The following is a 12,236-nucleotide window of genomic DNA, read 5'->3' on the forward strand; positions in this document are numbered from 1 at the left end:
GGGTTAGCCCCATTCACCTGACGAAGGGGCTAACCCCGAAAGCTTGTGAGTATATTATCAAATAAATAGGTTGGACTAAAACCTGGTGTTGTCAGACTTTTTACTGTACAGATCTGTGTACATACCGCTGTGATTTATGACTGGAACACTAAGGCAGATGGTTTCTCGCCTGTTTTACAGACACTGGAGTCGGAGCTGAGGAAACTGCAGGCTTCAATCACTGAAAGCAGTAGCAATTTCGACGACATCATGAATAAACTGTTTGAAAAGAAAGTGAGAACTGAAATGATCATTTATCAGGTAAATCCTCAGAGACCCTCACCCTGACCTCACCCTGACCTCACCCTGACCTCACCCCGACCTCACCCCAGTCAACCATGATCGCGTCCTTACCTCACCCCAACCAACTCTGACCTCACCCTGACCTCATCCTGACGACCCCAAACTCACCTGAACCAGCACTGACCTCACGCCGACTTCACTCCGACCAACCCTGATCAACCCCAAGCTGCTCTGACCAGCCCTGTCCTGGGAGTGTTTGATGGGGACAGTGTAGAGAGAGCTTTACTCTGTATCTAACCCCGTGCTGTACCTGTCCTGGGAGTGTTTGATGGGGACAGTGTAGAGGGAGCTTTACTCTGTATCTAACCCCGTGCTGTACCTGTCCTGGGAGTGTTTGATGGGGGACAGTGTAGAGGGAGCTTTACTCTGTATCTAACCCCGTGCTGTACCTGTCCTGGGAGTGTTTGATGGGGGACAGTGTAGAGGGAGCTTTACTCTGTATCTAACCCCGTGCTGTACCTGTCCTGGGAGTGTTTGATGGGGGGACAGTGTAGAGGGAGCTTTACTCTGTATCTAACCCCATGCTGTACCTGTCCTGGGAGTGTTTGATGGGGGACAGTGTAGAGGGAGCTTTACTCTGTATCTAACCCCGTGCTGTACCTGTCCTGGGAGTGTTTGATGGGGGGACAGTGTAGAGGGAGCTTTACTCTGTATCTAACCCCATGCTGTACCTGTCCTGGGAGTGTTTGATGGGGGACAGTGTAGAGGGAGCTTTACTCTGTATCTAACCCCGTGCTGTACCTGTCCTGGGAGTGTTTGATGGGGACAGTGTAGAGAGAGCTTTACTCTGTATCTAACCCCGTGCTGTACCTGTCCTGGGAGTGTTTGATGGGGGACAGTGTAGAGGGATCTTTACTCTGTATCTAACCCCGTGCTGTCCCTGTCCTGGGAGTGTTTGATGGGGGACAGTGTAGAGGGATCTTTACTCTGTATCTAACCCCGTGCTGTCCCTGTCCTGGGAGTGTTTGATGGGGACAGTGCAGAGGGAGCTTTACTCTGTATCTAACCTCGTGCTGTCCCTGTCCTGGGAGTGTTTGATGGGAGGACAGTGTAGAGGGAGCTTTACTCTGTATCTAACCCCGTGCTGTCCCTGTCCTGGGAGTGTTTGATGGGGACAGTGTAGAGGGAGCTTTACTCTGTATCTAACCCCGTGCTGTACCTGTCCTGGGAGTGTTTGATGGGGGACAGTGTAGAGGGAGCTTTACTCTGTATCTAACCTCGTGCTGTCCCTGTCCTGGGAGTGTTTGATGGGAGGACAGTGTAGAGGGAGCTTTACTCTGTATCTAAACCCGTGCTGTCCCTGTCCTGGGAGTGTTTGATGGGAGGACAGTGTAGAGGGAGCTTTACTCTGTATCTAACCCCATGCTGTATCTGTCCTGGGAGTGTTTGATGGGGACAGTGTAGAGGGAGCTTTACTCTGTATCTAAACCCGTGCTGTACCTGTCCTGGGAGTGTTTGATGGGGGACAGTGTAGAGGGAGCTTTACTCTGTATCAAACCCCGTGCTGTACCTGTCCTGGGAGTGTTTGATGGGGACAGTGTAGAGGGAGCTTTACTCTGTATCTAAACCCGTGCTGTACCTGTCCTGGGAGTGTTTGATGGGGGACAGTGTAGAGGGAGCTTTACTCTGTATCTAACCCCGTGCTGTACCTGTCCTGGGAGTGTTTGATGGGGACAGTGTAGAGGGATCTTTACTCTGTATCTAACCTCGTGCTGTACCTGTCCTGGGAGTGTTTGATGGGGGACAGTGTAGAGGGAGCTTTACTCTGTATCTAACCCCATGCTGTATCTGCCCTGGGAGTGTTTGATGGGGACAGTGTAGAGGGAGCTTTACTCTGTATCTAACCTCGTGCTGTACCTGTCCTGGGAGTGTTTGATGGGGGACAGTGTAGAGGGAGCTTTACTCTGTATCAAACCCCGTGCTGTACCTGTCCTGGGAGTGTTTGATGGGGGACAGTGTAGAGGGAGAATTATTTTGTATCTAACGCAATGCTGTACAGGTTCAGTGGTGACAGTGCTACTAACTAATGCTGGTTTTGTGGTTAGGAATATTCCATTATCCTCACAGTGATTGTTTTTATGGGACTGGTGTTCTGTTTCTCCACAGGAGGAGCTGAAAATCTGCAACCTGATCTTCTCCTTGCGGATAGAGGAAGAGATACAGAACAGGGACGCTCAACTCAACTATCTACTCACGGAGCAGAAGGAATCTCTGGTACAATATACATTCGATAAGTGGTATCTGACTGAAGCACCATCTGTCCCACTATTACAGGGTCATTGCCTACCATTCGAAAGATCTTTGTGCAGTTATGCTCCTGCGTGCAGGCATAAATTGGTTGATATGAGCTGCAGGGAAGCTGAGTGATCACCTTGATGTGGAACAATGAGCAGCCTCGGGGCCAGGAAGCTGCGTAAGGCAGTCACTGAGTGACCTGTCTGCGGCACTGTGGAGTGTGTGACCGGAGCTGTGATGATGGGGATGGAGGTGACTGTATAGTCATGTTGTCGGTGGGCTTGTATCCAGACATTCGGGTTCAATCCCTCCACCACAGATGGTGAAATTCAATAAAAATCTCAAATTTACAAAAACACCATTGTGAATTTCTGTAAGAACCCATCTGGTTCACTAATGTCCTATAGGGAAGGAAATCTGCCATCCTTACCCTGTCTGTCCTACACGCGACTCCAGACCCACAGCAATGTGGTTGATACTCAACTGCCCTCTGAAATGGCACGTTTGTGGACAATTTGGAATGGGCAATGAATGCTGACCAGCCAGTGACACCCACATCTCCAAAATAAACAGAAAATATAATCACAGATTTATAAACAGCTCTTTCTCTTTATCCATTTCTAAAAGGTATAGTTATGATTGTTGTGGAATCTGGATTCAATGCCCCAGCCACGGGACTGAGCTGCCTTAGACATCGTGCAGTGGGGCCTGGACTGAATAATCACTGGGCAATTAGGCCAACTGAGCAAAGCAGACAGACTTTACAAAATGGGTAGCAAGTGTGTCAGACACATTGTCAGTGAGAGCACCGTTTACTGATATCACTTCCCTGAACTACTCGGAGCAATCACCAACTATGACCCTCTTCTCCTCCCTGCGGCAGGTTCTAAAGTCTCAGATGACACAGAATATAAAGCTGATGGTGGATCGATTCCGAGAAACCTACGATGATCTAGTGGCCGAAGACAGAGTAAAATATCTCATATTTCCTGTGGTGCTGGGAATAAGTAGTGGACACAATGGGATTAGGGCGAGGATATCGCTGGGATTAGAACGTGGATTTCACTGGGATTAGGGTGAGGATATCGCTGGGATTAGAGCGAGGATATCGCTGGGATTAGAGTGTTTATCGCTGGGATTAGAGCGCGGAATTTGCTGGTATTAGAGCACAGATTTCACTGGTATTAGGGCGAGGATATCGCTGGGATTAGAGCATGGATTTTGCTGGGATTAGGGCAAGGATATCGCTGGGATTAGAGCATGGATTTTGCTGGGATTAGGGCAAGGATATCGCTGGGATTAGAGCATGGATTTTGCTGGGATTAGGGCAAGGATATCGCTGGGATTAGACAGCTGGTGTCGCTGGGATTAGAGCGCAGGTGTTACTGCTGTTAGAGCACAGATATCACTGGGGTTGGGGAGTCGACATCGCTGGGTTAACAGGATGCAGACACGCAACACTGGGGTTCAGGATCATGAAGGGAATGTGTTTCTGTTCAGTTGCACTCATTGTACAATTGTGTTGACTGGAAAGTAATGGAGAGTGATTATGACCAGAATCTCTAGCTAAAGTAAAGTTTACTTATCAGTCATGAGCAGGGTTACATTAACACTGCAATGAAGTTACTGTGAAAATTCCCTAGTTGCCACATTCTGGCAACTGTTTGGGTACACTGAGGGAGAATTTAGCATGGCCAATGCACCCTAACCAGCGTGTCTTTTGGACTGTGGGAGGAAACCAGAGCACCTGGAGGAAACCCATGTAGACATGGAGAGAACATGCAGACTCCACACAGACAGTGACCCAAACTGGGAATTGAACCCAGGTCCCTGACGCTGTGCGGCAGCAGTGCGGATATCGCTGGGATTAGAGTGCAGATATCACTGGGATTTGGGAGCGGGCATTGCTGGGTTATCCCCATGGGTGGCACAGTGGTTAGCACTGCTGCTTCACAGCGCCAGGGACCCAGGTTCAAGTCTGGCCTCGGGCCACTGTCTCTGTGGAGTTTGCACATTCTCCCCATGTCTGTGTGGGTTTCTTCCAGGTGCTCCGGTTTCCTCCCACAGTCCAAGTGCAGGTTAGATGGTTGGCCATGCTAAATTGACACTAGTGTCAGGGGTATTAGCAGGGTAAATGTGCGCAGCAATGGGAATATAATCTGGGCGGGATTGTGGTTAGTATGTATTCAATGGGCCGAGTGGCTGCCTCCTGTACTGTAGGGGTTCTATGTGCTAACCGCTGTGTTGCCCCTAGTTACAGAGACTCACAGCCTGCAGAAAGCTGCTTCTGTTTTATATTGACTGGGCTGCTCTGTGAACTCAGACAGCCGATTGTCTCTCTGTAACCCGTGTCCCTGCTTCACCCTCAGCTGTTTGACCGTGGATTCCGGAAGGAGTTTTCTGATGTCTCGTCTTCAATGGCTGAACAACTTTATAAACTGTACAAACGCAGACCTAAGTGAGTGTTACGCACGCGCGCACCCCCCCACACGCGCGCGCGCATCCCCCCACGCGCGCGCGCATCCCCCCACACGCGCGCGCGCATCCCCCCACACGCGCGCGCGCATCCCCCCACACGCGCGCGCGCATCCCCCCACACGCGCGCGCGCATCCCCCCACACGCGCGCGCGCATCCCCCCACACGCGCGCGCGCGCATCCCCCCACACGCGCGCGCGCGCATCCCCCCACACGCGCGCGCGCGCATCCCCCCACACGCACGCGCGCATCCCCCCACACGCACGCGCGCACAACCCCACACACGCACGCACACCCCCCCACACGCACACCCCCACACGCACACCCCCCCACACGCACACCCCCACACGCACACCCCCCCACACCCCTACACGCACGCGCACACCCCCCCACACACACACCCACACCCCCACACGCACACCCCCCCACACACGAGCACAGACACACCCCCACACCCCCATACACACACCCACACACACCCACCCACAGACCGCCACTCCTAGTGGGTGCTGCCCAAACCATACATTCTATATATTGCTTTAATCTCTGGGAAGTGGTGGGGTCTCAATTTGGGGGGCAGTCTTTCTCTGGGGAGGGTGAGGTCTCTGTCTGGGGTGAGGTCTCTGTCTGGGGGGGTGGGTCTCTATCTTATGGGGACCCATTCCAAGTCATTGTTCCATTCCCTTTGTGTCCTGTTCCCTGTCTGTGTGTGAATGGGAGCTGTAGTTGTTAACCCAGGATTTAAAGTCTATTTTCCTCTGCTATGTTAGGGTGCAAATGCAGAAGATCCACATGATAACAGAGAACCCTTTTGAAGAGAAATTGCAGTTAATGGCTGAAGATGAAGCTCGCTTCCTGGCTGCCATGGAGGAGTTAGACTCACTGAACTTCAAACCCGAGAACCTGGACCCCGCGGTGTGGAGTCGCTTCTGTGAGAGTAGGAGGAGGAAAATAGAGACTGAGCGCCAGGTGAGGGAGACGCTGCTGTGTGCACATTGCCCAGATACTGTGTCCACTCTGTCCCCATGGGGGCAAAGGCCACAATTCACATACCCTCCCCCCCCCGCCCCCCCATTGCAGTTGTAGCCAGCGGGTTTGGACATTGTGAAGGCCCAATGACAGTCGGGTGGGAATTTCCGGTTTTTAGACCAGCGTGGCCAGGGAACTCTGCCCAGTGCCACACGACGGAGCAGATCGAGCTGCCATTCCGATTGGATATGTTCTAACTTGGGACTGTCAAATATAAAAATACTGAGGTCTGATTTGAGCTGCAGCAGAATGATACCAAGAATAAGGTTCGGCTTGTATTGTCTTGTAGATGGGAAATTCGGCTGGTTGCTAAGAGATCATAGAATCCCAACAGTGCAGAAGGAGGCCATTCAGCCCATCGAGTTTGCACCAACCACAATCCCATTCAGGCTCTATCCCCATAACCACACATATTTACCCTGCTAGTCCCCCTGACACTAAGGGGCAATTTAGACTGGCCAGTCCACCTAACCCGCATATCTTTGGACAGTGGGAGGAAACTGGATGCCTGAGACCATCAGTGTGCCTCAGGGATCAGTGCTGGGTCCACTGTTATCTATTATTTATATTAATGATTTGGATGAGAATATAGGGCGCATGGTTAGTAAGTTTGCAGATGACACCAAGATTGGTGGCGTAGTAGACAGTGAAGAAACTTATCTCCGATTCCAATGGGATCTTGATCAATTAGGCCACTGGGCTGATGAATGGCAGATGGAGTTTAATTTTGATAAATGGACTTCAGCAAGGCATTTGATAAGGTGCCCCATGTAAGGCTTATTGAGAAAGTGAGGGGGCATGGGATCCAAGGGGGCATTGCTTTGTGGATCCAGAAATGACTTACCCACAGAAAGCAGAGAGTGGTTGTAGATGGGTCTTTTTCTGCATGGAGGTTGGTCACCAGTGGAGTGCCCCAAGGATCTGTTCTGGGACCCTTACACTTTGTGATTTTTATAAATGACCCAGATGAGGAAGTGGAGGGATGGGTTGGTAAGTTTGCTGATGACACAAAGGTTGGTGGTGTTGTGGATAGTGTGGAGGGATATCAGAAGTTGCAATGAGACATAGATAGGATGCAAGACTGGGCAGAGAAGTGGCAGATGGACTTCAATGTGGATAAATGTGTAGTGGTTCATTTTGGCAGGTCCAATAGGATGGCAGAATATAATACTAATGGTAGGACTCTTGGCAGTGTGGAAGATCAGAAGGATTTTGCAGTCCAAATTCATAGGACGCTCAAAGCAGCTGCGTAGGTTGAAGCTGTGGTTAAGAAGGCGGATGGTGTGCTGGCCTTCATTAATCGAGGAATTGAGTTTAGGAGTCGAGAGATGATGTTGCAGCTGTATAGGACCCTGGTCAGACCCCACTTGGAGTACTGTGCTCAGTTCTGGTTGCCTTATTATAGGAAGGATGTGGAAGCCACAGAAAGGGTGCAGAGGAGATTTACAAGGATGTTGCCTGGATTGGGGAGCATGCCTTATGAAGATAGATTGAGGGAGGTCGGGCTTTTCTCCTTGGAGAGACGAAGAATGAGGGGTGACCTGATAGAGGTGTATAAGATGATGAGAGGTATTGATCGAGTGGATAGTCAGAGGGCTTTTCCCAGGGCTGAAATGGTTGCCACAAGAGGACACAGGTTTAAGGTGCTGGGCAGTAGGTACAGTGGAGATGTCAGGGGTAAGTTTTTCACTCAGAGGGTGGTGGGTGTGTGGAATCGGCTGCCGACAACAGTAGTGGAGGCGGATTCAATAGAATCTTTTAAGAGACTTTTAGATAAGTACATGGAACTTAGTAAGATAGAGGGTTATAGGTAAGCCTAGTAATCTCTAAGGTAGGGACATGTTCGGCACAACTTTGTGGGCCGAAGGGCCTGTATTGTGCTGTAGTGTTTCTATGTTTCCATGTTTCTAAATGCGAGGTGATACATTTTGGTAGATTGAACCAGGACAGGGCTTGCTCAGTTAATGATAGGACACTGGAGAGAACATTGAATACAGGAGTTGGGACGTCTTGTTGAAGTTGTACAAGACATTGGTAAGGCCACACTTGGAATACTGTGTACAGTTCTGGTCACCCTATTATAGAAAGGATATTACTAAACTAGAAAGAGTGCAGAAAAGATTTACTAGGATGCTACCGGGACTTGATGGATTGAGTTATAAGGAGAGGCTGGATAGACTGGGACTTTTTTCTCTGGAGCGTAGGAGGCTGAGGGGTGATCTTATAGAGGTCTATAAAATAATGAAGAGCACAGATCAGCTAGATAGTCAACATCTTTTCCCAAAGATAGGGGAGTCTAAAACTAGAGGGCATGGGTTTAAGGTGAGAGGGGAGAGATACAAAAGCGTCCACAGGGGCAATTTTTTCACACAGAGGGTGGTGAGTGTCTGGAACAAGCTGCCAGAGGCAGTAGTAGAGGCGGGTACAAATTTGTCTTTTAAAAAGCATTTAGACAGTTACATGGGTACGATGGGTATAGAGGGATATGGGCCAAATGCAGGCAACTGGGATTAGCTTAGGGGTTTTAAAAAAAGAACGGCGTGGACAAGTTAGGCCAAAGGGCCTGTTTCCATGCTATAAACCTTTATGACTCTATAAACTGGAGCACTTGGAGGAAACTCACCCAGACACGGGGAGAACATGCAAACTTCTCACAGACAATGACCTGACACTAGAATGGAATCCAGGTCACCTACACTGGCATCCCCCTTGGGCAGCAACCCCACCACCGCCTCGGGCATCCCCCTACCCTGGGCAGCCCTAGGTCTGTAATCTGGTCAGGACACTGTCAGATACAGCCAGGACCTGCAGTGATGACTGTGAGATACAGAGCTGACTGAGTGGCAGGCACTAATGTCAGTTCCCTCCCTGTTCCACTCAGCCCCAATATAACAGCCAAAAATTAAAGGCACAGATCAAGCAGTTGCTGCTATAGCAGAAGGATTGGGAGGACAACATGCTGGATGCACATTCTCATGAAAGTCTAAAGTTGTTGTGTAGGACGTCCCAGGTCCCCCAGTGTCCCATACAGACTCTGTAACTAGTTGTTGCCTTGGCTGTACTCACTCTCTGCTCTTTTCTCAGGTGAAACAGAAGTCTGTGATTCTGGCGGAGATGCAGATGTTTCTTCAGAGGAGGATGGAGGAGGATGAGCATAGTGCACAGTTCATCAACAACCTCAGCCAAGAACTCAACAAGTCAGTCCCCTTTACATTCAGCACATGGCACAGCGAGCATTTCCACAAAAAAGTGAAAAAACCCTTTATTGCCTTCACCCTGTCTTCTAAAGGATGTCGCCTTGACTGTCTACTCTGTAGTCCAGATAGATCACTACACATTTATCCCTCCCTCGGCAGACGCCTGCCTTGGAAATGCGACTCAGAACTTCCTCAGAGTTCTCTCGGTGTTCCTTATTTATTTTTCCTGTTGTTAGAACCTCATCCAGATCAATAATAACCTGAGGTCAGCTTTGTAAAATGTTCTCCATCGCTAGCTGGAAGATTGAGCAAGCTGGCGATATGCCACAGTAAGAGGTCCGACAACATCAGGTTAAAGTCCAACCGATTTATTTGATAGTAAACTCACTAGCTTTCGGGGTTTGCCCCTTCGTCAGGTGAATGGAGAGTTCTGGCCTCAGACAGAGCATATAACAGCACAGACAGTTTACAGATTACTGATTAGAATGTGAATCTTTACACCTAACCTGCTATTCAAGTCTTAAAGAGGCCGACAATGTGAGCGGAAAGAGCATTAAGCCCAGGTTAAAGAGATGTGTATTGTCTCCAGACAGGACAGTAAGTGAGGTTTAGCAAACCCAGGCAAGTCACGGGGGTTACAGATAGTGCGTCATGAACTCAAGATCCCAGTTGAGGCCGTCCTCATGTGTGCGGAACTTGGCTATCAGTCTCTGCTCAGCGACTCTGCGCTGTCGTGTGTCGTGAAGGCCGCCTTGGAGAACGCTTACCCGAAGGTCAGAGGCTGAATGCCCGTGACCACTGAAGTGTTCGCCAACAGGAAGGGAACAGTCTTGCCTGGTGACTGTCGAGTGATGTTCATTCGTCTGTTGTCGTAGTGTCTGCAATGGTCTCCCCAGTGTACCATGCCTAGGGACATCCTTTCCTGCAGCGTATCAGGTAGACAACATTGGCTGAGCTGCACGAGTATGTACCGTGTACCTAGTGGATGATGCTCTCACGTGAGATGATGGCATCCGTGTCGATGATCCGGCATGTCTTGCAGAGGTTGCTGTGGCAGGGTTGTGTGGTATTGTGGTCACTGTTCTCCTGAAGGCTGGGTAGTTTGCTGTGGACAATGGTCTGTTTGAGGTTGCGTGGTTGTCTGAAGGCAAGAAGTGGGGTTGTGGGGATGGCTTTGGTGAGATGTTCGTCTTCATCAATGATATGTTGAAGACTCTGGAGAAGATGTCGTAGTTTCTCCGCTCCGGGGAAGTACTGGATGACGAAGGGTACTCTGTCCACTGTGTCCTGTGTTTGTCTTCTGAGGAGGTCAGTGCAGTTTTTCACTGTGGCGCGTCGGAACTGTTGATCGATGAGTCGAGCGCTGTATCCTGTTCTTATGTCCTCAGAAGGAGGTGTGGGATAGGAGGAAATTTGGCCGATTGGATAAGTAACTGGCTGTCTCATAGAAGACAGAAGGTGGTGGTGGAAGGAAAATTTTCAAACTGGAGGCCAGTTCCAGCAGTGTACCACCGGGGTCAGTGCTGGGTCCTCTGCTATTTGTGATTTTTATCAATGATTTGGAAGAGGGGGCTGAAGGGTGGGTCAGTAAATTTGCTGATGACACCAAGATTGGTGGAGTAGTGGATGAGGTAGAGGGCTCTTGTAGGCTGCAAAGAGACATTGATAGGGTTCAGAGCTGGGCTGAAAAGTGGCAGATGGAGTTTAACCCTGATAAGTGCGAGGTGAACCATTTTGGTAGGACAAACTTGAATGCGGATTACAGGGTCAATGGCAGGGTTCTGAGGAATGTGAAGGAACAGAGATCTTGAGGTTCATATCCACAGATCTCTGAAGGTTGCCACTCAAGTGGATAGAGCCGTGGAGAAGGCTTATAGTGGGGTAAGTTAACAGGGGGTTTGAGTTTAAGAGCCGTGGGGTTATGCTGCAACTGTACAGGACCTTGGTGAGACCACATTTGGAATATTGTGTTCAGTTCTGGTCACCTCACTATAAGAAGGATGTGGAAGCATTGGAGAGAGTGCAGAGGGAGATTTACCAGGATGCTGCCTGCTTTGGAGGGTAGGTCTTATGAGGAAAAGTTCAGGAGCTGGGGCTTTTCTCTTTAGAGCGGAGGAGGATGAGAGGAGACTTAATAGAGGTTTATAAGATGATGAGGGGGATAGATAGAGTGGATGTGCAGAGACTATTTCCTCGGGTGGATGTAGCTGTTATTAGGGGACATAACTATAAGGTTCATGGTGGGAGATACAGGAGGGATGTCCGAGGTAGATTCTTCACTCAGAGAGTGGTTGGGGTGTGGAATACACTGCCTGCTGTGATAGTGGAGTCGGACACTTTAGGAACTTTTAAGCGGTTATTGGATAGGCACATGGAGCACACCAGAATGATAGGGAGTGGGATAGCTTGATCTTGGGTTTAGACATAGCTCAGCACAACATCAAGGGCCGAAGGGCCTGTACTGTGCTATACTGTTCTATGTTTCTATGTCCTAGGCAATGTGAGGCAGCGACCTTAGCCACTGTGCCAAATGTTATGCCACCCATCTGCCACCATGCCACCCAACATTGAGGCTGACTCCCCTGCTCCTTACATTGTGGCTATGTGATCTTTTATGCCTATCTGAGGGAGTAGATGGGACCTTAGTTTAACATCTCATTCCTACTCCCTCATGGTACTGCACCAGGGTATTGACCTAGATTATAGTTCAAACGTCAAGAGTGAGGCATCCTGTCTCAGAGGTCAGAAAGCCACTCCAAAGTTGAGTTGATGGACAGCAGCCCATTGTGATGACTTTAACAAGGTGGTTCTGTTAGAGTATGAGCTCCCTGATTGCAGCAGTTAATGCTGTCCAATCCAGGAGGCCTGCAGAGGTACATGATGTGGTGTCAAAGTTACCGGCACTCAGGGTGTATGCTCTGTACTGGGGAGTACCTGTCCGACAATTACTAACTACT

The 12,236-nt window shown here is 49.7% G+C and overlaps 1 protein-coding gene across 1 annotated transcript in view; it reads left to right on the plus strand.

The window, feature by feature from the left end:
- The window catches only part of cfap43 (cilia and flagella associated protein 43), a 151,621-nt gene that overhangs the window by 122,555 nt on the left and 16,830 nt on the right, over window positions 1-12,236 (plus strand). Inside the window, exons 28-33 of the mRNA XM_080205998.1 lie at window positions 181-300; window positions 2,449-2,556; window positions 3,461-3,547; window positions 4,947-5,035; window positions 5,824-6,022; window positions 9,167-9,279. Coding sequence (XP_080062124.1) covers window positions 181-300; window positions 2,449-2,556; window positions 3,461-3,547; window positions 4,947-5,035; window positions 5,824-6,022; window positions 9,167-9,279 — 716 coding nt within the window. The remainder of the gene's footprint in view (window positions 1-180; window positions 301-2,448; window positions 2,557-3,460; window positions 3,548-4,946; window positions 5,036-5,823; window positions 6,023-9,166; window positions 9,280-12,236) is intronic.

This window comes from Carcharhinus amblyrhynchos, chromosome 17 (assembly GCF_965287045.1).
Source record: "Carcharhinus amblyrhynchos chromosome 17, sCarAmb.v2.hapA, whole genome shotgun sequence".
Lineage (NCBI taxonomy): Eukaryota > Metazoa > Chordata > Chondrichthyes > Carcharhiniformes > Carcharhinidae > Carcharhinus > Carcharhinus amblyrhynchos.